This window comes from Podarcis tiliguerta (assembly GCF_965153285.1).
Source record: "Podarcis tiliguerta genome assembly, chromosome: 6".
Classification (NCBI taxonomy): Eukaryota; Metazoa; Chordata; class Lepidosauria; order Squamata; family Lacertidae; genus Podarcis; species Podarcis tiliguerta.
The window spans coordinates 53,801,644-53,829,624 of record NC_139539.1 but is presented as its reverse complement, the minus strand read 5'-3'; the positions used below and the strand labels follow the sequence as shown (position 1 = coordinate 53,829,624).

The 27,981-nt window shown below is 40.4% G+C and overlaps 1 protein-coding gene across 2 annotated transcripts in view; it reads left to right on the top strand.

Moving 5' to 3' along the window:
- The window catches only part of BEND5 (BEN domain containing 5), a 706,924-nt gene that overhangs the window by 26,444 nt on the left and 652,499 nt on the right, over window positions 1-27,981 (top strand). For both annotated transcript variants that reach the window (XM_083447871.1, XM_083447875.1), the window contains exon 3: window positions 278-402. In XM_083447871.1, the coding sequence (XP_083303997.1) occupies window positions 278-402 (125 nt within the window). The remainder of the gene's footprint in view (window positions 1-277; window positions 403-27,981) is intronic.

The following is a 27,981-nucleotide window of genomic DNA, read 5'->3' as shown; positions in this document are numbered from 1 at the left end:
TCTGCCAATATGTTGGCTCTAGAGGCTTCTTCAGGAATGTGTGGGCTGTCCTGAGTAAGGCATTGTGAACATTGTAATATTGTAAACAGCTCATCTGGAAAGCAAATGCACTTTATTTTATTTTTTAGAAATGAAACAGCCAACAGTTGTGGATTAGAATTTTCCATACAACTTTACTGAGTCTTTTGGTAGAATATTTCTCTAAGAGAGGTATCACTGATCAAAGGGCTTTTCTGGAATGTGTTAACATAGCATTCTGTTTTCTAATTTTTTTTAGGTAACCTTGGACGTGTGGACTATATTACTGAATTTGAGTATGACCTGTTTATCCGACCAGATACATGTAATCCCCGTTTTCGAGTCTGGTTCAATTTCACAGTTGAAAATGTGAAAGAATCTCAGGTAAGTGCAATTTAAATGAGAATGAAGTAAACTTTTGCTTGACAACTAGAAATGTTCTGAATATTTAGATAGCTGTTATTTTCTGGCTGTTCTGTAGCTGAATTAGAGATGGCCTGTACTAAATTGTTGCTATTTAGACATGTTAATTTGACAAGAAACTTGTTTCCTAGGTGGTAAAATGTGTCTCTCTCTCACATATGCTGGGCTGAGTAAGATATTTGGCTAAAAGATACCTTAAACTGGGGCTGAAGATCTCATGCTATGGTTACTGCTAATCTGTCACTCATAGCTGCTTGCCTCAAACCAGTGTACCAGCTGTCTAGGAGATAAGTTAACTGATCTACTTTTAAACCAGTTTTTCCTATTTATACTTCTGTCTGTTGGTAACTAGCTTGTTGTACTCCAATACACATTATAATGGGATGTAGGATGCATTCTCAGCTTCCTTTTATGGTTCACCTCTTATCTCTGCCTTGGTTGTCCCCTAACGAACAGATATGTGCATTCACAAACAGCCGAAGTACATGGGCTGTATTCAGTTCCTTTGTGGGCATGTTTGTGCTTGGCTCCAAGAGAGTTTTCGTTTTGCTATGTTTAAGATTTAAGACACCATTTTAGCAGAGCACCTAGTTGAGTACTTTGCCATTTCTTATTGAGCACAGATGAAATGTCATCTTGGTAAAAAATTCCAGTAACATTTTTAGAAAGGAACTATAAACAATCCACATATGGATGCCTTTGTGAACTTTTTCTGTAATGTTTACTTTTTGTACAGTTACTGGCTTTTAAAAACACACATAATATTTTAATAGAAAGACACCATTTTCCTTAAGCTTCCAAGAAGTGTAAGACTATCCTAGCACAAATTCTTATGAAAGATCAATTGCATGTCGACAACCTTGCCTTCATGCTCATCTAGTAGCTGTATGTTATAGAAAGTGTGTCTGTGGATAGTGGTGGAGGCAGATCATAGGGCACATGAGTTAAGGTTAAGAAATGTCTCCTTGGACTGCACAAGAGCCAAATGATTAATCACAATGTTGGCAAGACAACTTACAAAATGTTTTGTTCCTAATGGACAACTAATTGTAAGGGGTGAAAATGGGATAAAGATGTTTGATTAGAGAACAAGAGCAACACCAGTGTAATAGTATAAATAAAACCCAGGAAAATGTGACAGATCATAAATATTGTCTGTCTGCTTGGCATGTAGAGGTCCTTCAGTTGTGAAAAATTCCTCCCCGGCCCTGAATTCATCAACCATAAAACCATAGCAAAGTCAAGCAAAGCACAACACAAGTAAAAGGGGCGCCAACCATGAGATAAGGGAGGATGGATGGAAGATCCTGAAAGCACATTGCAGTCCCTAGCAAAGGTCAGGGCAGTTTTTATGCCCAGGGAGCAGACCTGAATGAAGTCTTCTAAGAGTCTTTGTCAGACCTGCCCCCCAGGCTCAACCCCTTCACCCACCTGTGATTGGCCAGTTGTGCCCAGTGGGCAAATTTGAATCCAATAGCTGGTGGGAGAGGTTGTTGCTTCTCCCGTCAGCTGTTGGAGCCTGGGACTGAAGAGCCTGGGACCACTGGATGGCAGTGGGGCTGTGCCAGGCCATATATACCACTTCACCTTCAAGCAGGTGAGTGGATGTTGTCCAGATTTAACCCAGTGATACTACTTTGCTTTTATTCCACAGTTCTTTCCTTAATGTACATTTTCTCAGTACTAATATGGCCCAGCTGTTCACAGTATGTAGGTCTGTATACATGTATGTCTGTGCATGATTTTGTATCATTATGTCTTGCCTGGAAAAATCCCATAACTAAAATAACATTTTAATGGAAGAATTATTCAATAATAATTCCTCTTTTATATGACTATTCTATGTTACAAGGAAAAAACCATGAAATGTGTTATCAAAATTTGTGGCGCTGCATAGAAGATTGGTCCCATTCCCCTGTTTTGTTCCTTAGTCAACAATGATGAGATTGTAAAGCCATGAGATGATTGAGTACCTGTCTCAATGAGCACCAAGATCTCATGTAGAGATACAATATATATCTAGAGTTCACAGGATATTTGTTTTCATGGTTGTATACATGAAAAAGAATGGGTTTACTATTAACTTTGACTTGTGAGGTGTGTTTTTATAATATGTCTTCCTGCAATCTGCTTTTTTTATCTCTCAAATTTCCGTTAAAATGAGTCCTACATGAATATAATGAAATCTTAAGCATCTCTCAGACTGGGCACCACCAGACACTGCAACCTTAGTGTATTAAATAAATGTTACAAATTGTTGTATCAAATGTATGTGGTGTGTTTTTTATTAACTATATTGTGTCATATAAGAAACATATTGTAAAAGTCTCTTTGTTGTATTCTGAACAGGTTGTAAAATCATTTAAAGTGATTTATTTAATATTATAAAATATAATTGCACCTTCTTCATAACCCCTCCTTAATGGCATTAGAGCTGCAGTCCAGTTCATAGTTAAGCATGTTTATATGTCATTATTTCAGTGTGGTAGGTCTTGATTAACTTGATATAACATACTTACAATAAGCTTACTTATTGATGTAACATTTATTATTGTTATTGATGTGGCACAGAGAATGTAAAGAAAGCAAACTATGTTTTCAGTATCATTAATCCACCTGTGATACCCGTATACAATTGTATGGCCTGCTACAGTGATTTGATGAGATTCTATCATGAAGAGTTTGCAGTCCTTTGACAAGGATAGCTTTGCATAGATTTTTTGTTTGTTGCAAAGGGCTGAACTCCACAAGATCCCTTTACAACTCCAAGTCTATAATTGTTTAATTGCAAAATTAAACCTACAAAGCGATTACTTAAAAGAAAAACTTTTTCACAAATATACTGCCCTGGGTTTTAACATAAGGAAGTTTCCTGCCCCCTCCTCCCCTCTGCATCTATTTGTGCCCTTGAAACAGCTGATAAACAAAGGTCTCTGTGCCTAAACGGACTTTTACAGTTATTCCTGGTGTGGCTAGAGAAAAGCTTTTCTCCCTTTCCCACAACAGTAGAACATGTGGACATCCAGTGAAGCAGAATGTTAGAAGACCTGAGATGGTCAATCCAGAGCATCATCTACTCTGATTGCCCATCACCAGCATGTGTCCTGACAGATTCACCTAGATTTGTTTGCTTTGTTTTCTTACCAAAAATTTAAGCTGTTTCAAGCTGAAATTGAAAAGTGGTTGGGAATAGTTTCTGTATATTACATTCCCATGTTATGAAAAACTATCCTTTTATTACGTCTCAACACTGGAGGATGGACAAACAAACAAACGAATGAATGAATGTAATTAGTGTTCATTATGAGCAGTTTTTTCCCTTGTAACCTTCTATTCCTGAATTGATAAATGTTGTATATGATTGCATTATTTGTTTGCTACTCTGTGTGAAATGTAAATTAAATGCAGAATGAAGCAGTGATATCTAAGAGTTTTAGACATGCCTCATATTTTATATAGAAATATCAGTTCCATACATACACCATTGTTCTAAAATTAGTAACTTTGCAGTTGTGGAAACTTTTGCAGATTAATAATCTTCCAAGTAGGATTCTTTCAAGTAGAGACATTTCTTTTGAATCATTACAATGTAATGCACAGTAAGCATTTTATGTAATGCTTCCTTAACATGTTCCAGCTTTTAGAATATAATTAATATGGATTGACATAGACAAAATTGTGTTAAATTTATACACTTAATTTCTAATGTCTATGAAACCATCTTAGTTGCCAATTTTTTGAAATTACAGCAAGCATATTCATACTTTTGATTGTTACACTGATGTTTCTTGAGTAGGATCTAAATAGCCAGGTGTGTTTACTTACTTAATATGATGACATCTGTCAATCAGAATGTCAAAATTCTAAATAGTACAAACAAGAAGGATGCTTTGTTGTAATTATCATGATATTAGTGATGTGACACATTTAGTTTTGCTTCTATTTAGGAACTTATTTGTAGCATGCTTTTCAAGTCACACTTGTTTTTGGCAACTGGCAGACCTCAGGACAAATCCAGCATACAGAAAATACTGCTGCAATATCCCACTTTAAGCATTCACAATTTCTCTTCCTCTTTTCTTACTACTTCTCTCATATTCTTCGTTCTAGGGGTTTGGTACCACCTACCGTATATATGAGTTTTAGAGTCTTAATAATGGCTAAAGTTTTCTGAAGCATTGACCTTAACTATGGTTAATTCTAACCAGGCTTCATTATTATTCAGAGTTTGAAATCATGTTTGAAGAATAGAGAGTGGGAGTATGTAGCTATTACCTGTAAGTGCCTTACATTCACTTTGGATCAGAGGACAATTTTTAGTGGTGGGGAACCTTTCCTTTCCTTTCCCCCCTTGAATCTGCATTCGACTTTGGACAAGTCTCTGAGGGCTGTGAGCCAGCAGTGGGTAGACGTGGGGGCATATTCCAGGGGAAATTGCCTTGTGGGCCAAATTAGGACCCATACTAAGCTTAATTTGGCGCACTGGCCAAAGTTTTCTACACTTAGCAGATACATCTGCTGGGTCAAAAGTCCTTGCAATCATGGAAGGGCACCATTTGGATACAAGTCAGTGACTTTTCTTTTTAGGGTACAGCCCTCAGAAGAGGTTGTGTATTTATCAGTATAATTTTCAGTTCTCAAATGTATAATATTACTTCTGAAATATTTCGTTTATTTAAAATGTAAAGTTTCTTACCATTTTAGAAGGATAACAGCTATCATGAATATATATGCATTATTCTTATGCAGTCATAGACTTTCAAGTAACGCCTTTCCTAATGTACATATAGTCACAATATTCTAACTTTAAAATAACATGGAGAAGCTTTCCCCTTTTTGGTAAATTGCAAGGGCTTATACAAAAGGGATGTATTTTATTGCAGAAAACTTAACACGGTATCACCACAGGGTTTTTATTTTTTATTTTTTTTAATCATTTCTTTGACATTTTTGGCTTACACAACAGGGTGCCAAACATTTATGACAGCTTACAGTGGAAAAACAATATTGCTTTTAGTTAACAACGTTAGCTATGAATATATATTGACAGCATTTTCACTACAGATTTGTTACCAACATAATACAAAGCAAATAGCATTCAATATGTTGGAACACTCAAGGGAATTAAAGAGTTTCAGAAACAAATTTATGGTATTAGGTGCTGAATGTTGAAATCTAATGAAAATGCAAATCTAGAAGCATCAGCAGAACATACTTTATGCAAAGGAATATAGTTTATCCAACTGATAAAATTAAGATTAAGCTGAAAAGAATTACTTTAGAATATCTCTACTTGTTTTAGTAAACTAAAGAGTGAAAATCAGCATCAATGTCTGAAACTTTCTTGCTGACTTTTTAAACAGCCAAACCCAGGTGAGATGAAAACGACAGCCAAAACAGGCCCTCCCCCATTTTGTTTTCAAGGTCTTGCACCCCCCCCCATTAATACCATAGAGCAGGCTTCCTCAACCTCAGCCCTCCAGATATTTTGAGACTACAATTCCCATCATTCCCTTAGTCATGCTGGCCACATGACCTGGAAGCTGTATGCTGGCTCCCTCGGCCAGTAAAGCGAGATGAGCGCCACAACCCCAGAGTCGTCCATGACTGAACCTAATGGTCAGGGGTCCCTTTACCTTTTTACCCTGCTTATGGTTATGTTTGGTCTGGTATTTTCTTCTCTTGTGAAAATTCCTTTGTTTGAGCCAATATGTTGAATTTGTGTGTGTGCCTCCTTAGTTTTTCTTTCTAGTGTTTTTCCTTCTCTCTTTTTTTGTCTGTATATTTGGGACCATATATGGTTATTTAACTACCATCTACCTTCCCCCCCCGGGAAACGCGGGTGGCGCTGTGGGTTAAACCTCAGTGCCTAGGACTTGCCGATCGCATGGTCGGCAGTTCGAATCCCCGCGGCGGGGTGAGCTCCCGTCTTTCGGTCCCAGCTCCTGCCCACCTAGCAGTTCGAAAGCACCCCTAAGTGCAAGTAGATAAATAGGGACCGCTTACCAGCGGGAAGGTAAACGGCGTTCCGTGTGCTGCTCTGGTGCCGGTTCGCCAGAGCAGCTTCGTCACGCTGGCCACGTGACCCGGAAGTGTCTGCGGACAGCGCTGGCTCCCGGCCTCTAGAGTGAGATGAGCGCACAACCCTAGAGTCTGTCAAGACTGGCCCGTAAGGGCAGGGGTACCTTTACCTTTTACCTTCCCCCCCTGTCAGTTTCCTTAGGGGCTTTTCCTTGTCCTTCCCTGAAACTTTCTCTTAAAAGTAAAAAAGAAAACTTAATTTCCTTTTGGGGGGCATTTTCTGTTAGCCTTGGTACCCTTTTCTCCCCCCTCTCTTTCTCAATACTGTTTTCCCAAGCCACTCCACAACTGGCTCATGGAAGGCAGTTTCTTCAACTGATATTTTTTTCCCCTTCCTCCTCTTCTACAGCTCCTGCAAAGGACATCCCAAGTCCTGAACAGTTTGACCTGAGTTGCATGGGTTCCTCTGCCCAATTTCAGGCGCTTCCTCCTTTCCACTGTAGCCCCATGCAACACAGCCAACATTATTCAAGGGAGCTCCCACAACCCCCTGGAAAGTCTTTTTAGAGGATGCAAATGAAAAGGCGAGAAGAGAAATACCATATGTTTGTGCAAATTGCTTTCCACCTGCACAACTGCTGGGTGCAAACCTTAAAATTTAAAATGTCTGGATCAATATCTATTTGGACACCCCAGTCTCCCCAATTATAGTTAATCAGAGACCCATCATGGAGCTTTCCTAATTTGGTTTGTGTTTGTTCAAAACACTGTCCTCATATATATGACCAAGTAACAAGCAAAATGTCATGTATTTGCCAACCTAAATACAGACCAGGGAAAAGGCAAGAGGAAAAAGGAGGAGGATCAGAAGCAAAAGTAAGAAGGGGCTAATGGGGCCTCTTGCTGCTGCCGTGCCGCCGGAGCACGATTTCTGTTCTCATCCTGAAGCAAAGTTCTTAACCCGAGGTACTATTTCTGGGTTAGCGGAGTCTGTAACCTGAAGCGTATGTAACCCGAGGTACCATTGTATACATACTTTCTAAAACCTGCTAACGATTGTGCATATTGACTGGAGAATGTACAAAATGCAGTTGCGATATGCACATTCCTCAAGGCTTGTTGGAAATTATGTATATTGACTGAGAAATGTGACAAAATTCCTTTTTCATGGACAGGTTATATGCATATTCTCTATGAGGCCTGGTGAATATGCACAGTGTTTGGATGTTGTGCACATGAACTGTTCAACATACATTATATGCCTTCCCTCATATTATCCAAACCATCATAATTATTGACACCTTTCTAATTCATAAAATTCCTTAGTTCTGTTTAGTTCTGTGAGTTTTGGTACAGTAAGGTGATTTCTTTGTGAGCTACCCATAGGGAAATTAATATTTTTTTTAAATAGTAAAACTATTTAATAATCCAACATCGAGAACTGGATTTAGGGCTGTTTGGGAGGTTCCACTGCACAGGGTACCAAGCCAAGTGGGTGCAAAATAATAAAAACAAAAACACAAAACCCTGTATTTATACAGGTAGCTACTGAGAAGATCCATAAAAAGCTGTACTTAAAGGAATTATTGTGAAAATAAGAAATATTTAGGGAAGGGCACCAAATTTTCTCATTGCTCAGGTTTCCATATTATCAAAGTCTGCCCTTGCAACATAGTCACTATAGTTTACTGGTACTATCCTCCCCCCACATACCATACTATGAACTACATTGGTGTCTTCCTTTGTTTATGCTTCAAAATGTTGAGTTTATAAGTGAGGGAGACTCTTTTTTCCTTGGAAGAATGAAGTCACAGAATTCAATAGGACTTTTGAGAAGGCTGTTTCTAGACTGTTGGAATTAAACTATTGGTACCGAGAAATATGCACTTAGGAAAGGCCTCCTCCCTGATGAGTTATCCCCCTTTTCAGCAGAAAACAATTACTTGGAATTGTCCCATGAGTGACTAATATAGAGGCTGAGAAGTGAATATAGTAAATAAGAAAGATAGTAAATATAGATCAAAACATCCTCATTTACTGTCAGAAATAAGATAGGAGCAGTATTAAGGCACATCGATGAAACAAACCAGCACTTATTCACGGTGAAATCTGTAAAGTGTCTTCGATTGCTCAAGGGATCTTTAGATATAGCATTATTTTCTCTGTCTTATGGATGACTTGACCACCTTTGCTATGAATTTTTCATGATTTTCCTGACCCAGCATCTCTTGCCTGTGGAGAGAGTAATACAGTATTGATTTGGGTGTTAGATTTCTACCTTTTTCTTTTCTTTTGCGACAACAAGATTTTGTAGCCTAGAAACCTCAATCCCTGATTACTCATTAGAGAATTGAGCAGTTCTTTTTAGATCTAGAATGAAAAAGAGAGGTTTGAGTGCTTGTGTTGTAGGCAGTCTTTACTGGAATTTCAAATGATCTCCGTGCTAAGGTTTAATGTTGTTAAAAGCTTCCTTAATTGAACCAGGAGTGCAAGGAATACAGATTAAAGAGACAAGACCTCTATCTGACAATTAGAATGTTGTGGGTGATGTTTGTGAACATGCTCATTTAAAAGCATACCACAAGCTAGAAAACTAGGGGGAAAAGGCTCAACTGCTGCATTTTTTCCAGTCAATGACTTCTGCTGGCTTATTTTCTGTGCCTCTCAGGCATATTAGAAAATTGAAAAGAGTCCATGATGCTGCCACTTTTCAGCTAAATTGTTTTGTAAGAGAAAAGGGAAAAAGCCGTATCTTACATCCCATGCAAACTTACTGTCAGCATTGCCATGGAAACAAGATTTTTAAAAAGGAGTTAACTGAAATTTAGCAGCATTTTCATTTCTTTGTGATTCATACGTCATAAAAATGCAAATCTCACACTAATACATGTTTTACCTTAATATTTTATACTACCATTTAGATTTAACTGATCTAATGTTTTGCTTAATTAAATTTTGAGCTTCTTTGAATGCTTTACATTTATATTTTTAAAAAGTACTCTGGTCCTATCAAGCTTCAGATTTTGACAGTGTGACACACTATTTAAAATACTGTCATTGAGAAAATCATTCGTTTCAACCTGTAATCATAAGCAGAACAAAGTATTGTAAAAGCATGACTGATTTTTTTTTTTTGCCATTATAGTCTTTATTTATGCTGCTTTATCAGATTAGAAAGTATTGTATTACTTCAGTTTCTTTCTCTTTTGTTTCATTCCATGCTAAAGAAGAAGAAGAAAAATAGTCAAACTTATTTTTCTTTTCTAGCACTCAAACCGTGTGTGTGTGTGTGTGAATATTTGGGTGGGCACATAACGACTCTAGCAGATTGATAATATTTTGAACTGTTTTCTGATACCTTTTTCCACAGTGTGGCTGCTTGGTTTACCAGATGCTGGTTCAAGGACATTCCTCATCTGTAAACAGATTATCACAAATAAGGCAAACTCCATTTTTAATCATTGCCTTTGTGGTTATCTATAAATGGTGCCTTCAGGTGGATTGATGCTTCTGTTATGCCTGTAAAACAAGGGTGGGCTATATTTAGCCCTTCAGATGTTGGAATACAACTCCCACCAGCCCCAGCAAGCATGGCCGGAGATCAGGGATGGTGAGGGTTGCAGCCCAAGAACTACTGGAGGGTCATAGTTTACTAGTCTTGGTGTAAAAAATGTTAACCAAGTGTAATTTCCAACATCCTAAACTAGCCTAGCCAAGCATTTTCTTTATGTGCTTTACTATTGTATGGAATGACCAAGGAATACTAGGGGAAGGTTGGGTTTGGTATCTAGAAAGATACAGTTTCATTGTTATGGCTCATATAGTCCCAGTGCAAGAGCTTGAAGAATGACAGCAGAGTCCATTATTTTAAAAGAGTAGTGATTCAGATAATTTCTTTTTAATGAATAATATAAACAGACAATTGGGAGCCCTTTAGTTCCATTACCTAACATTTAGTTCCATTACCTAACATCTTTACACTGTAGTAGTAATTTGGCAGCATTGATTCAAATATCATGTATAGGCAGAGTGTTTATTTTCTATTATATTTTTCTAATCTCCTCTACAGAAAATATTCATCATGTTTTGTTGTGTATTTTATGCATTGTAATAATAATTTTCAAAATCTGTCTGCACAACAAACTACCAGACTCCATCCTTCCTTTAAAAAACCCAAACCAAACCGCCAATTATTCTGCCAAAAATGAAATTCAGAACTAACTCAGGATCCAGTTATATAGTGGCAGGGTACCCAACATGTTGCACTCCAGATGTTGCTAACTACAACTTCTATCATCCCTGATAATTGAACATACTGGCTGGAGCTGATGGGAGTTGCAGTTTAACAACATGTGAAAGGCACAACACTGCTTACATCTGTTCTATGGCATTCAGACTTGAGATAAGTAGATGAAAAAATGTCAGATAGGCAGGCGAGAACATGGTTAGCATTGCACTGTTATACAGTCACACTTTGGAAGTCGAACAGAATCGGTTCCAGAAGTCTGTTTGACTTCCAGAACGTTCGGAAACCAAAGAGCGGCCTCTGATTGGCTTCAGGAAGCTCCTGCAGCCAATCAGAAGCCATGGAAGCCCCGTCGGATTGTCAGGTTCTAAAGAACATTTGCAAACTATTCTGGGTTTGCGGTGTTTGGGAGCCAAAGCATCCAAGTACCAAGACGTTTGGGTTCCAAGGTACGACTGTATATCTAAGGAGCAGTGCTTCTTTTCTTAAAAAATGTTTAGGGGTATTCTCATTTTCCTACTCATATTGAAATACTGCCCCTCAATGAGGCCAAACTTAGATTCACAAAATGTTTAGGGGTATGCATCCCCCTGCACCCCCCCCCCAGAAAAAAGCACTGCTAAGGAGTAAATACAAATAACTCCAGTGTATTTTATCAAACGATTTATGAGCATCTATTGAAGCAATCACACATGGATTCCACAACAGTTTCCCATAATATACTGCATTCAGCATCTTCTGTATGAGATCTGCTATATGTCTATGTTTAACAAAACCTACTTGTTCTGCATGGATTATACTAGGTAATATATTTGCCAGTTGATATTAGCTAGAATACTAGTAAATGTTTTAGCACCCTGCCCAATGCATGAAATGTGTCCAGAGTCTCTGAATCTTTACGTGGTTTCAATATTACCACTATTCTAGACACTTTCAAGGATCTCAGGACAATTGCCCCGTTAGAATGCTGTTAAACATCCTGCCCATATTGGGGTTCCCTCCCTGCCCCAATATTTCAGAATTTTTTAAAAATAAAATTTATCTGTCAGATCATCTATATCAGGTGCTTTATGCAGTTTAAACTTTTCCATATATTTTCTAGTTGTATACTAGCTTTCACAGAAATTAAAAACCTTTTAAACATGGCTGCACTGTACATTTATATAATAACACTAAAAAAAAAATATTTCTAGCCCATTTCCTAATCATTTGCAAAACTGAATTTTACTGTTTCACTGGTATAGCAGTGAGCTCTGCACTATGCCTGCAACCTCTGTTTCTTTGTGTAGTAACAGCAAATTTAGACCTTATCAGTGTATATGTGAAGAAGGGAAATTTTCTTGTCCCATGTGCATCACTCTTTATTTAAGGAAGGAAGAAGGCTGAAGCGTGTGATAGAAATTATGTAGATTAGCCACCATAATTAGCTCAGCATATTTGCATGTTATGCTAGTTATCTTGATTTAGGGGTTGGGTTATGGCAACCCTACTTCAGCTGATTAAATAGTGGTTCTTGCTTGAATAAAGAAGGCAACCATTTTGAAGTCTTGAACTAATTTAAATAAAATTACACTGTTTTACAATGTTTATCTTCCTAGTTTCTTTTCCTCTGAACATGTAAATTACGGCTCCTTTGGCAAAGTCTTCGTTGTTTTTGCTTTTATAAAGAAATGGGTGGGAGGAAGAAGAGTTAATTATTGGGTTATGTCCTCTTACTGAAAGGTTAAAAATTGTTCCTCACTTTCATTGGAATGACAGATTATAGAGCATGAGAACAGAAGACAATAATTTTAGCTAGGGGTTGTAATTCTCAGGAGAATGTAATTCCCAACACAGAAGGAAAACAAATTAGGATAATATTACAGTTGTGTGTATATTTTTGGGATCTTAGTAGCCATTCTCAACATACACACCTCTCATATTGCTGAAAACAGAAACAAAGAAGATTTGACTATATCCTATATACTCCTACAAAGTTCCTAGCAGTAGTATTTATGTTTATAGTTTTTGTGGTTTTTAAATTATCCACCAATATTCCTAAAACTGGGAGTCTAAATGTTTCCAAACTGAGCCTCTACTTTAAGAATGCACAGACTGATGGAGACCCAAGCACCATGCCACTCATCTGAAAATCCTATAGCTAATCTACAAAGAGTTTTCTGGGTCCTTGGGAGAAGAGGTGGGAAAAAGCATGAAATGAAATGAATTGGCTGCTGTTGGCGACCAATTATAGTTTGCCTTTGATACACCTCCATTATTTACTTATTTAAAATATTTTTATGCCACTCTTCTTCAAAGGTATGAGGGTTTCCCCCAATAGGCACAAAGAAACAATCATATCAAAAATAAAATACAGTGAATCACTTAAACTACATTATTAAAATCCTATAGAGAGGCAGCTAAACAAAGTGAATGCCTCTCTAAATGCCTGGACAAAAAAAAAAAAAAGTTTGGATCTGGCACAACAATGATTCTAACATTGGTTCTAGCCGTAATCCTTTGGGAAGGGCATCTCAGAGAATGGGCAGCAGCACAGTACAAGCTTCCTCTAACACATGGGAAAGTGTTTCCATTGAATTCACAGGCGTGTTGGTGTAGAGAAGGCACTTCTTCAGATATCTGAGTTCTTTTAAAGGTTGTAATGGTAAGTACCAAGAGATTAAGAGTCCCTACCGATGATCCCATCCCATACATACAGTCTTGTGAATGATGAAAGAAATGGTTTGAGTTTGATTCTAAAGTTACACACTAGGGCTTTTCTAAAATTCCTCTCCCATTTTTGTTGGTGAAAACAAGTCATAAACTTGCTTATAATTTTATTAATTGGATTGGTCCTATAAAAATAGTCTTCTGTTAGGAGCGAGCCAGCAATAAATCACATGGAATAAGTGAAGTTATCACTTTATTAGAAGAAGCAGGATCTGCTTAAGAATGCCAGACCTAATAAGCACAGTATCTGTCTTTGGTAGGTCTTGCCCCTATGTGGCAGTTGTGGAGACTGAAGGTTCTTGCCTTCCCACAGCTGCCTAAGTATCCTCTTCTTCTGGGTCTTTCCCAAGCAATCCGAGGCTACACCAACATGTCTGCCTTTGCTCCTCCTGCTTCATACCAGGGAGGGAGGGGAGTTTGGTGCAGCAGAACAGAGAAGACACTCGTGCTTCTTCATCTCTGCCTCATGCCGCTTCGCCGTGAGTTGTGGGGAGGGCTCTTTCCCCTGCAAGCCCACTCTCCATCTTGGGCCTGGGGACAGGCCCCATACCCCACCTCAGCACTTAAGGCTCCAGGGAGGCCTCGGGACACTGCTGCTGCCGCTTTGCCGGTGAGTCTTGGGGAGGACCGCTCCCCCTGCAAGCCCATTCTCCATCTTGGGCCTGGGGGCGGGCCCCAGACTCCACCTCAGCATATAAGGCCCCCAGGAGGCCTCGGGACACTGCTGCTGCCGCTTCGCCGTGAGTTGTAGGGAGGGCTCTTTCCCCTGCAAGCCCACTCTCCATCTTGGGCCTGGGGACGGGCCCCATACCCCACCTCAGCACTTAAGGCTCCAGGGAGGCCTCGGGACACTGCTGCTGCCGCTTTGCCGGTGAGTCTTGGGGAGGACCGCTCCCCCTGCAAGCCCATTCTCCATCTTGGGCCTGGGGGCGGGCCCCAGACTCCACCTCAGCATATAAGGCTCCCAGGAGGCCTCGGGACACTGCTGCTGCCGCTTCGCCATGAGTTTGTGGGGAGGGCTCTTCCCCCAGCAAGCCCACTTTACTAGGCCAGGGGGCGGGGCCCACATTCACCATCGCCACAACTGTAAGGACACTGGTGCTGCAGCAGCAAATGTTTAAAATGTTTTTATATATTTTTAAAGGGTTTTTAGTTTTTTACTTTGTTGTACCACCATAAACGGTGGTTTTTATCCATGTATTTTTATTTTGTTTTGTGTTATTTTGGGGTGGGGTGGGATGGTTGTTGAGTGGGGTGGGGATTGGTTTTGTTTTAGTGTAACTGTTTTGCCTGTTTGCTTGCTTTTATATTTTGTAAATCGAGGAGAGTATGAGGCTTGGGATTCCTACTGTGGAGGGGCGAGGGAGGTATGGCGGTGGGGGCAGATGTTATAGGCGAAGGGGATCGAGATACGGATATGCTCGTACCCCTTCCAATCTGCGCCCCATCCCGAGAGACGAGGGTAGGGTGAACAAGGATTACTCACCTCCGTCACTGGTGTTGTGCAATGCCAGGTCTATAGGCAACAAAACCGCCACCCTGCGAGATTTCTTCATCTCGCAGGGGGTCGACCTGGCTTGTGTGACGGAGACCTGGGTGCGCGAAGGGGATACTGTTACCTTACGACAGATGGCGCCCCCGGGTTTCTCCGTCCTCCACCAGTCACGGACTGTGGGCCGGGGGGGAGGGGTGGCATTATTAATCCGGGAAAATTGTTCTTTCAGGGCTCTACCATCGCCATCGATCCCCGGCATTGAATGTGTTGGCCTAGTGTGGGGCTCCGAGGTGAGCTTGGCTGTCTGGCTGGTGTACCGGCCACCTAGCGCACCAGCAGCCACCCTGTCAGGCCTGCTGGAGGCTGTGGCCGGCTGGGCCTTGGAGTTTCCTAACCTATTGGTATTGGGGGACTTCAACATCCATGCTGATGCCACTCCCTCCTCACAGGCTCTGGACCTGGTGTCTTCCATGGCGACACTAGGGCTCTCCCAGTTTGTTTTGGGCCCCACACATCAAGCAGGCCACACGCTGGATTTGATCTTTGGGGCCGGTATAGATGTGATCATGTTTCCTTCGATGAAGGTGCCATGGTCTGATCACTACGCTCTGAAAGCCAGGATTGATGTTCCACCCCCACCCCGCTTAGGTGGCGAGCCGATTTGGGCTCGCCCGCAGAGGCTGATGGACCCTGATAGATTCCGCCAAGCCTTGCGGGACCTTGCTCCCCCTGGCGACTCATTGACTGAGCTTGTTGAGGGCTGGAATACCCAGCTCCTGGCAGCCATCGATGAGATCGCACCTAAGCGCCCTCTGCGACCCCGCAGAAACCGGGCTCCCTGGTTTACCGAGGAGCTCCGGAAAATGAAGCGGGACCTCAGACGGCTAGAGCGAATATGGCGGGGTGCCCGTGACGGAGCTTCAAGAACATCTTATAGGGTTTTTATGAAAACCTATGAGATGGCAGTGAAGGCCGCTAAGAAGTTCTACTTCTCGGCCTCCATTGCATCCGCTAGCTCTCGCCCGGCGCAATTATTTAGTATAATTCGGTCTTTAACATCCCTTGAAGGACAGCCAAATTTAAATAATAATTTGACACACAGCTGTGAGGCATTTGCGAGCTTCTTTGCGGAGAAGGTCCTGTTGCTCCGCCATGACCTCCCTGCCAATTTGGATACAATAAAGGAACTGGAGGCCCCTCGACTGTCCTCGGGTCCAGTATTGGACCACTTTGACCGGATATCCCCAGCCGATGTGGACAGACTCCTCCGAGCTGGAAAGCCCACTACTTGTCCTCTCGACCCGTGCCCGTCCTGGCTAATTAGAGCGTGTCCAGACGAGGTGCGGGCCCCCCTGGGGGATATCATCAATTTGTCCCTTGGCACCGGGACATTCCCAGGGGAACTGAAGGAGGCAGTGGTGCGCCCGCTCTTAAAGAAAACATCATTAGATCCCTTAGATCTATCCAATTACCGCCCGGTCTCGAATCTTCCATTCCTGGGTAAGGTGATTGAGAGAGCGGTTGCTGAACAGCTTGGTAGGTTTCTGGATGAAACATCGGCTCTGGATCCATTCCAGTCCGGCTTCCGCGCTGGTCATGGGACCGAGACGGCTCTGGTCGCCCTAACAGATGATCTCCGCAGGCAGCTGGATCAAGGCGGGTCGGGGCTGCTGATTCTTCTAGACCTGTCAGCAGCCTTCGACATGGTCGATCACGAACTCCTGGACCACCGCCTTGCCGATGTGGGGATCCAGGGCACAGTCCTTCAATGGCTGCGCTCGTTTCTCTCCGGTCGGGGACAGAGGGTGGCGCTTGGGGGGAATTGTCATCCCGCCACTCCTTGGTGTGTGGAGTGCCCCAGGGTGCGATACTCTCCCCGATGCTTTTTAACATCTTTATGCGCCCCCTCGCCCAGCTTGTCCGGAGTTTTGGGCTGGGCTGCCATCAGTATGCTGATGACACCCAACTCTATCTGTTGATGGATGGCCACCCTGACTCGGCCCCAGACACACTGACCAGATGCTTGGAAGCTGTGGTTGGATGGTTACGTGGGAGCCGGTTGAAGTTAAATCCTTCGAAGACAGAGGTCCTCTGGCTGGGACGGGACGATATGGGATTGAGGGGGCAACTCCCATCTCTAGCGGGGGTGCAATTAGTGCCAGCACCGTCCGTTAAGAGTTTGGGTGTAATCTTCGACACCTCCCTCTCCATGGAGGCGCAGATTGCAGCTATAACAAAGGCGGCATTTTTTCATCTCCGCCAAGCTAAGCAGTTGGCTCCTTACCTCTCTCGCCCTGACCTAGCCACTGTGATCCATGCGACGGTCACCTCCAGACTGGATTATTGTAACTCGCTCTACGTGGGGCTGCCCTTGAGACTGACCCAGAAACTCCAGAGGGTGCAGAATGCCGCAGCGAGACTCCTTACAGGGTCTTCACTGCGAGATCACATTCATCCGGTGCTATACCAGCTGCACTGGCTCCCGGTGGAGTACAGGATCAGGTTTAAGGTGCTGGTTTTAACCTTTAAAGCCCTATACGGCCTAGGACCCTCGTACCTACGGGACCGCCTCTCCTGGTATGCCCCACAGAGAAACCTACGCTCGTCAAATAAAAACATCCTGAAGGTCCCAGGCCTCAGAGAGGTTAGGCTGGCCTCAACTAGAGCCAGGGCTTTCTCGGCTGCGGCTCCAATCTGGTGGAACGCTCTGTCACAAGAGACTAGGGCCCTGCGGGACCTGACATCTTTCCGCAGAGCCTGCAAGACAGAGTTGTTCCACCAGGCCTTTGGTCAGGTCCCAGCCTGACTCCCTCCTCTGGCAACCTGCACAGAATTTTGCTCAACGGTTGCCATTAATTTGACTTTAATTAATTTTATAATGGAATGTTTTTAGAATGTTTGATTATTTGATTGTTTGATTATTTAATTGTTGTTAGCCGCCCTGAGCCCGGCTTCGGCTGGGGAGGGCGGGATATAAATAAAATTTATTATTTATTATTATTATTATAACCTCCCTCCTCACCTGCTTCCATTTCTGATTCTGATTCTGGACTTCTTTCTGCCACAGATCCCTGTTCACTAAAACCTGTTGCCTCTTCCTCCCAGTCTTCTCTCTGACCACTCATCTTTGTCCCACCATAAATCCCTGGGCTCTAAGCCTTCCTTTGAGAAGAATGGGGGTGCCTCCCACCATTCCAGTGGCGTTGCGTGGGTTGTCAGCACCCGGGGCAAGGCAAGTAATTTGCGCCCCCTAACCCGGGGCAAGGCAAGTAATTTGCGCCCCCCGCTGCACTGTCCCTCCCCCAGATAGTCCCTCGCTCTCTCTCCGCACCGCACCGCATGCCTGGCACCCCCCCCTCCACAGTGGGCGGCGACCCGGCGGCTCGGATCGGATTTGCACAGCCAGCACTGCAGTGAGAGAGAGTGAGTGAGCCAGGTAGGGGCAGAGAGCTGCGAGTGCGAGCGCGCCCCCCCAGATGTTGTGCCCGGTGCGGCCGGCCCCCCCTGCACCCCTCACGCTACGCCACTGCACCATTCCTCTGTGTCTAGATAGTCTGTGACATCTTCTAATGGACTAACATGGCTGCAAACATTTGCCAAATAAACTAGTTCTCTTTAAAGCTTTTTTCTGGGTGTTCTCATTGCAAAATCATGAGTTAGCTCCCCAAAGTCAGTTTCTTAGGAAAGTTCAACTCAATAGACAATATAATGATGAAGATGAAGATGATTTATATCACCTTTTCCACAGGCCAGAACTCGACTTTCCGATAAAATAAAAACAACTAAAAACATAGAAAATAATAATTAAAAAGCAATTAAATACGAATAGAATTAAACAATATATACTTATCACAATAAAAACATAACAGTACCATCCTTTTCCTTCACAGCCGTTAGTTCCCAAAATGACTACTATAGTTGGCTTAGTAGTTCTTGCCCCATAGTAAACTCCTGCAGTTTTTACAAGGGAACTTATCAGAAAAATCTGTAGGATACTTGTGAAGCTTCTTTCAGTTCTTCTGGAACATAAAACAAATGTTATTGATTACTCTGAATCTTTGCAACAGCTTTCTTTCCATTTGTGATTCCCACCAACTGGTATAAATAGATCATTTTGGTTTCTCAGTAGCCCATGCTTTTTTGCAAATATTTCGTTTTGTATTCTTTACTTTTCAAATTCTCTGTTGGTTGTTTACAATGTAATCTGTTCTTATTTGAACACATTGAAAAACAGATGGTTTGCTCTCTATATCGTGTATGGCTTGCTCATATGTTTTAAGTCATACCTAATTTTGATACAGATATAACCTGCTGGTTATCTATGTCTGGAAATTTCCTAGTTGTCCATTTAACTTAGGTTTCTTATTGTTAATTACTGATGCTATTTTGTTAATTTCTAGTTATAAAACTTTCTTATATCTCTCTCAGGTTTTAAACATATATTGATCACGTAACTGCGCCCATTTTAATGTTGTTTTCCTGGTGAGTTTAGACAACCATAATGGATTCCGGGTGTAGTTCTCAGTATAGACCCTTCTGTTGGTCTAAAATATTTATTTGCTTCTTTGAACAACTGATATTCACTGCAGGACTCCAGCACTGTAGTAGCTAAATAAATCGGGAATGCCCAACGCCCTTTCTTTTCATGTCTTGTAGCTTACATTCTTGTCAGCTTTAGCTCTTTTCTCATCCCAAATGAATGAATTTGTTTCTGGTATTCCTCCGTATCTGCTTATGTTAGACCCGTATATTACTATAGTATCTGCATATAGTCTCAACTTGTGTTCAGTATTCTGACTTGCTATTTCTGTAATGCCTTCATGTTACCTTATAACAGTAGTCACTGGCTCTAATGCACCCTTTCTGTGTGCCTCTTTCAAGCGTAGTTTCCTGGAAATTCTTCCATTAATTAGTAACCTGGCAGTTGGTTCCACATACATTAACACTATCTGTCTGCAGAAACTGCTGCCAAACATCCGGGTTTGCCATACACCCGGGTGTTCCTTGACATTTTGCCGATTCACCAAAATTTCCCCCATATACCATTTTTGAACCCCCAAACCAGGACATGTCAGGAATTTTCCTGATGTATTGCAAGCCTATTAACAACACAAAGTTTTACATAGCCCTTTATACCTGGGGACCAGTATACCTTAAAAAAATATTTTCATACCTTAACTTATATAGTCTTTATAATCTCTATCACCGCAATCTGCAGGATACCATGTTATCAGGAGTTCCACTGCATATGATATAGCAGTCGATCCCATAGGGTGGTGGCACCTACCCACTGGAATTCACTCTTGTTACATATTGGACAGACACCATCTCTGTTGTCTTTTTGGCACCTGCTGAAGAGCTTCCTCTTTCAACAAGCCTTCTAAGTTTGTGTTTGTATTCAAATTGTTTTTAGATGTTCTGATTGTCTTATTGCTTGTGTGTTTGCCGCACTGGACTCCTTTAGAAAGAAGGGCAGAAAATAAATAAATAAATAAATAAATAAATAAATAGTTTTAGTCTTGCTGATTGTTGTATTTCCTCCCTTAAAGAATAAATAAACAAAAACTCATTGTTCTCCCCCCCAATGTGGTCCTTGTGTTTTATATAATTTATATATTCATGGATCTCATCCCATCTTGTCAGGTTAATTAACCTATCTTCTTAGTAATCAACAGATATTTATACGTTTTATTTATATGTATCTATACTATTTAGTTTATTCCATGCTTCTTTCACTTTAAATTTTACTTCCTATGATCACTTATCCTTACAAATCTTTTCTAATTTGGTTAGAAAATGTATCTAAAACTTAATCTGGGTTGCACATAAACCTATATTAGATGCAAGAGTTAGAAGGAATTGCATCTCATTTGATAACATACTAATGTCCTTGTATTTCTGTTGCTGCCAAACATTTTGGATGTCTAAGTACAAGCAGATAAAAAATTTTGGGTTTGGGGGAACTGGAGTTTGTTTTCTTGGAAGGATAGGGGTATGGGTAATCTATTTTACTAACAGATAAATAAAATTTCTGATAATTAAATTGGTATCTTTTTAGTTCACTCAAGCAATTCATTTGGGACTAATAAATTCTGTACTGTTTTTGAACAAAACCATCAGCCCAAAGTTGTAATTGATGTTCAAGGACATAACTTTATATCTTAAATTCTAAGCACTTTGTCATATTCTGCAGAACTTGTCTTTTTGCCATTTTATTTGGAAATTTATTTCCCTCAAGGGAATAGGCAATTAATTGATTGAGATGTCCAGGGTTGTTGCTGTTGCTGTTGTTGTTATGAAAGTTAAGGATCTAGACCTTCTGCTTGGTGTGTGTGGTGTGAACATAGAATCATAGAATCATAGAGTTGGAAGAGACCACAAGGGCCATCGAGTCCAACCCCCTGCCAAGCAGGAAACACCATCAGAGCACTCTTGACATATGGTTGTCAAGCCTCTGCTTAAAGACCTCCAAAGAAGGAGACTCCACCACACTCCTTGGTAGCAAATTCCACTGTCGAACAGCTCTTACTGTCAGGAAGTTCTTCCTAATGTTTAGGTGGGATCTTCTTTCTTGTAGTTTGGATCCATTGCTCCGTGTCCGCTTCTCTGGAGCAGCAGAAAACAACCTTTCTCCCTCCTCTATGTGACATCCTTTTATATATTTGAACATGGCTATCATATCACCCCTTAACCTGCTCTTCTCCAGGCTAAACATGCCCAGCTCCCTTAGCCGTTCCTCATAAGGCATCTTTTCCAGGCCTTTGACCATTTTGGTTGCCCTCCTCTGGACACGTTCCAATTTGTCAGTGTCCTTCTTGAACTGTGGTGCCCAGAACTGGACACAGTACTCCAGGTGAGGTCTGACCAGAGCAGAATACAGTGGCACTATTACTTCCCTTGATCTAGATGCTATACTCCTATTGATGCAGCCCAGAATTGCATTGGCTTTTTTAGCTGCCGCGTCACACTGTTGGATCATGTCAAGTTTGTGGTCAACAACATGAAAATAGAAATCATTCAAATTGAATGATATAACTCAGTTCACCTTTAGTTCACCTGGGAACTTATGGGAACTTCTTTCTGGTGCAATTCAGAGATTTTTCAAAACAGTTCAGTGCACTTCATTCAACTGAACTAGTTTGTTCCACTGTAAATATTTGCCAGCCCTACTCAGAGTAGACTCATTGAAATTAATGAACCTTAGATAGTAATGTACATTAATTACAATGGGGTTTTTCTGAGTAGGACTAGGATTGGATACAATTTTTAATGAACCATTGTGAACCATGCATATACAATAGATGACAATATAAAGTAACAGAGGGATATCTGCATTTATAAATACCTGTAGCATTAGTTTCATTCACATGCAATTTTTGCTATTGAATTTCCAGATTACTTTGATAAAGCACAACATTGTACATGCTACTATGTTAGAAGAAAGATAAAGTTCACATCCATGCCTGCATATGTGTCAATTTAAATAGGTTCTTAACTGCCATGGCGATACAATTGAACTTGTCAGTATGGTAATAGAGTAGCTCAATAATAAAAAGTCAGTCCAAGGAGAATGGGACAAATTTTGTAATAAGTAAGCTGGTTTTAGTATTAGAGATTTATTTTTCTAAATGGTGAATGTGGAAAACACACTTTCTTGGTGTGTGCTTGGTGGCTGAATTTCTATACTCATGGGGATTTCTTTTATCAGACCTTCAGCACTTTGCTGCTGGGATCAGGTTTAAAGCAAAATTATTCCATCTATACGGTAATGTATTCCAAACCAACATTAAAAATAAATTAAACTGAGACAAGCAAACCCCTTGGGTAAGTTTTCTTCTAAGTCTAATGTCCCTTTCTACAGTCAACTTATGCCCTTCGGTAGCTGTACACACTTCCTGCACTGCTAGATGCGACTGTGCCCTCCCCAGTTTTCCATTACACAGACTGCCGAGCTTAGCAGTTTCTGTTGACTCTGAAGTAACTTCGATCACCAATTGCATCTCTGCTTTGTGTTAACATTTTGACTGTGTATGTTCGTCAATTTTCTATACTATGCGTGCGTTAGCAGGTTACACAGCTTTTAAAACTGCAGTGCTGTGGAACATAATTGGATTCTTCATAAATAGTGAAGAAAGAAAGTTCTAACAAAAACTAGTTACCTTTGAACTACATTTTTAAAAACTTGAGTTATGTTATTGCTCACACAAAAATAGTGCAATCTTAGTGTATCATTTTTACCACTAGAGTGGAACTATTTTTATAACCTTTTTGTCTCCACTTTCCCCTTAAACTAAGATTTTGTTCTTACTGCATGGAACTGAAAGTATTAAACTACCATTGCCCTTGATTTAGTTTGCTGCTTCTTCTTGGCAGAAATTGCCCTTCATGCATAGCTGAGCTTGTAATGTGTGCCCTAGATGCTGAGTAAACGCTTTTGCTGTCTGTCCCTGGCTTACTTACTCAGGCAGTCTGAGTCACCTTCAAAGCATCAAGATTATGTGTGTATACACTGTAATAAATAACCACCTGTGCCAGACTAATGCAAATTGAATTCATTGAAATATAGCCTCTTACACAAAAATTTATGTTTCTATTATAATTTTTATTATATAAAACAAGTTGAGCAGTAAAAATAGAGATCTAAATTCATGTTTCAAAAACTGTTAAACAATATAATCCTACTAATCCTGTCTTTTTAACACACACATTTTTAAAATTTTAAATACAAGTTGTAGAACATTTGCAGAACTGCGAAGGGTATTCTTAAACATAATAGTTTAAGTATGTTCCAATAAACTGAGAGAAGATTGCTATCACATTTCTGCTTCTGTAACTTCAGTTTTTTTTATTTTAAGTACCGTATTTTTCTGTGTATAAGACTAGGGTTTTTTTTTACCAAAAAAATAGGGGCTTGTCTTATACATGGGTAGTGCTGAGGGGTGTTTTCTTAATTTGGAGTCCCCCAAAATAGGGGGCGTCTTATACATGGGGCATCTTATACTGTACATGGAAAAATATGATAGTTATTATTTGTTAAACTTTTATATTGTCTATCTAACTGTGTTGTCTAGGCAGTTCATAACATGAATTATTGAATAAGCATGAAGACTAAGGTAAACAGAACTATAGAGGATGGGATGGTTCAGTGGACTTCTACTTCCAAATGAATAGATGTGGGCTAAAGTAAAGGTCTTTGTTTGCATCTCAATATTTTGGTAAATGCACAGGGAAAATAATTAGAGATTTTATGAATTTTCTATAGATTGGCTCTGCTACACAAACTCCATCTGTCTTCCAACTTTACATAGACAGTTTCCGTAATTAATATTAGAAATCATGCATGTTCAGCTTTGATCTGAATCTTGCTGCACTTTCTGCTGTGTGATTTACTACTTTTGTTACATTTAGCAAAGCGATGTGCTGAAGCAATTTTATGGGGTATCCCCCCCCCCCCCCGCTTTATGCAGTGATTTGCACAATTGCATTAACAACATTCATTTTGGTTAATGAAAAGGTCCCCAAGTGTAAGTAGTTAGGTGCCTGTATATACTTTTTATTTTAAATTGAATTTACTTGTTCTGATTCTAAGGAGCAGATTAGAAAACTTCTAAACTATATTATAAATAACATAGCAAAATGATACAACAAAGACAGGCATTAAACATGTTTTAAATACAGTGGTAAATATGCAGGCTTTGAATTAACCTTCATTTCATGCTAGTTCAGGATTATTGAATTAAACTACTCTTTAAAAAGCTTTTTCTCCTGTTCAAAGTAATATACAGTATATCCCAATTAGCATTCTTCCATTTTGGCTGTGAGAGTAAAGCTGAAAAGATGATCAAAAGCAGTGGAACAAAAATGCTCAGAATCATAGAATTAAAAAATTGTAGAGTTGGGACAAACCCCAAGTGCCATCTAATCCAACCCCCTGCAATGCAGGAATCTCAACTAAAGCATTCATGACAAATGGCCATCCAGTCTCTACAATGTATTATAACACACAAATGCACTTGCATGTGTGAACAGTGCTGACTTTGTCCCTATAAATCTCAGACATTTCCCATCTTCCCTGCATCATATTGTGATCACCAATCCTGAGAATGAATGACAAAGGTATTCCCAACCATGGTGAAGGGGATGCAGCCTAGACTAGTGAGACAGGTATATTGGTTGCTGAATAATATCCTCTGTGCATAAATCCTAACTTCCTGTCATTTTATTTATTTATGTTGCTGATGATATGATGCAAGATTGCCATTTTATTTCGCCTTTACAATCTAATTCCCACGTACCAGTGGGGAAGTGAAAGGTCATGCTTCCATTTCTCTCTCAAGAGTTCACTTTGAAAACTGCATGGGCATAAGAAAATGTATCCCTTTCATTTCCTACTGTCTTTCAGATGTCTAGAAGTCACAAAAGACAGCTTCAGTTACACTCCCAAAGCAGGTAGTACAGTCTGTATTATGCTGTGCCCTTTGCTAGTATGTAAATATTTATAACATACACACAAATACAAATGTGCACACCTCCTTTCCTTTGAGCTGGTGTTACAGACACCTTTTGGAAAGCAAGGGCCTTCCAAGCCTTTGGCATATATAGATTTCTCTGCACCTGCAAAGGGACTGCTCATAGCGCCCATCAGCTAATCAGAGAACAAACCCATTTAAAGTCTGATTGCAGGCATGGTTCGGATTCACTTCCTGCCTGTAAAGACACATTTATTTTCCTTCTGCACAGCAGCAGTTTGAATCAGCAACCTGCTGATTGATGCCAAGGGGCAGCCCCATCAGGTGCACTCGATCCCAGCCGTGCCTTTGCCTGTCCCACACCTGACATCACATATGACAGGTGGGCATGCTTTGGGGGGGGGGGGGCTTCAGGAGCCTAATTATGTAAGTTCCCCACTTCTGATTTAAAGCCCTGAATATACTGAGACCAAGTTGCCTAAGGATTGCCCCGCTCAGCTTGGATGGGGCACTACTAAGAGTACCACATGCCCCGGACGTACATTCGGTATGTACTAGAGCCTGGGATTTTGGTGTTGCATCTCCAGCCTTCTGGAGCAGTTACCAGCCAAGATTAGACAAATCCCTACTGTTTTGACGTTTAGGCAGCCATTTAATGCTTATTATTATCGAATAATAATCGAACAATTGTAGAAATTGTTTTAGTGCTTTAGTTTACTGTGTTTGTAATCTTATTATTTTGTTTGTATTTTGTTTTACTGTATAGCACTTCAGAAACTTTTGATTGTGAAGCAGTTTGTATATCTGCAAATAAATAATATTTATTTATTTAGAAATATAGAGGGCCGCTCTCTTTCCCTCCTTTGCCAGCCCCCAGTGGTAATCTTTGTGTGCTTATTTATAAGCCTGACAATAAGCATGAGCCTATGACTTGCATTTTGGCATGGATGATCTGGTTCAGATCTGAACAAGCACATAGAAGTTTCTGCACAACTTCAGTGATTGGATGTGGCAAACTGGGCTTTCTTCCAGCTTACTCTTTTCTGTTTGTGACTCAAGATCAATATCACAAGACACAGCAGCTTCAGAGCCATGGTCTTAAAGAAATGGGCACTATTTGGAAGAACTCTTTGGTTTACCACTCCTTGGATTTTTCACTGACGATATACACAATTATCTTAAACTAGTTTTTAGGATTTAACAATTTACAATCCAGGTATTGACTTCTGGATTTTTATTTAACCACCTCAGATTATTTCAACGAAAGTAATTTGCAATTTTTAACTGCTACCATTTATTACTCTTCCAAAATAATTATCTCAAACTCTCATTAGTCTAAGTACCAAACGCTTAATCAGGAGCCCCAAAAGAAGTCCTAAAATCATAAAAGAAGTAAATTGTACACTTGAGAAGTATTGTACACTTCTTGTGTTTCAGCCCAACATTAGCCCCATGCAGGTGTTACCAGTAGGTAGTATGGATGCATGAGGGGAGGACAAGTGTGCAAGTTTCAGCTCATGGAAGGTGACATCTTTTGACATCTTTAACTCATGGAAAATTACTGAAGTGAGGAGCCTTTTGTATTCATGTAGGCTCCCATGTATTTTAGAACCCTGATTTTCCAGATTTCTAAAATCTTCAGAGAACCTCCACAGATTTGGAATGTCGTATTCCATGAGTTAAAATATGTCACACTGATGTGGGGTGGAACCCTTCTCCTATTTATATTTTTCCTATTGGTAATTCTTGCATAGGGCTGTGATCTGGGATAAAAAAAGATTATAATATATTGCTACAAGATTATCACCTAAATGAGCAAAGGAAGCACCCTGTAATGCAGTCTTTCAACTATTCCACATGGTTATTGATGGTTTTCATATGCGGAATTTTAGAATTATGCTTAGACAATATATTGTTATGAATTCATTTTAATGAACATAGTAGAGTGTGCTTATTTTAGATCCAAGAGGGGCATCACTTTTAGGCAAGCAATGCTCTGATGGTCCTTTTCAGAATGACTGACACCCATATGCCCCCTGCTAAGAGAGTTTGTTCCTTAGTTTAGAAAGGTTTCAGGGTACTCTGACACTTGAAACTTATTGATGTGAACTCTGTGTTGAATTGTGGCTGTTGTGTCAAAGATGTGGGTTGGTTATTTCAGTTCATGATGAGTGCTGTTGTTTAGTTTAATGTTGTTATTTGTTTATTAATTTATATTCTGCCTTATCAACAAGTGCTCAAGACAACTTACATTCAGTCACATTATAACCATGTGTGAAGCAGGCTGGGCTAACCTTGGGCAGGCTGCCCAAGGCTGCTAACTCAAGTATCAGAAGCATTAATTGTCCACATGCTTTAAAATAATGTTTCCTGTTTCTTTCTTGCATTTTCAATTATTTTAATGTTGCTGAAAATGACAGCATGCATGTTGGAATATTTTCAAGGTTTTTCTATGTAGACCATGCCCTTTTTAAAACACAGCTTTCTCTTTCAGGCTATTGCTTTAAGTATATCTTAACAACCACAATACCATCCTTCAGTTCCTTGAGAATGGTGCTTGTTGACTCACACAAGTATGAGGAGTTTATATCAATATAGTA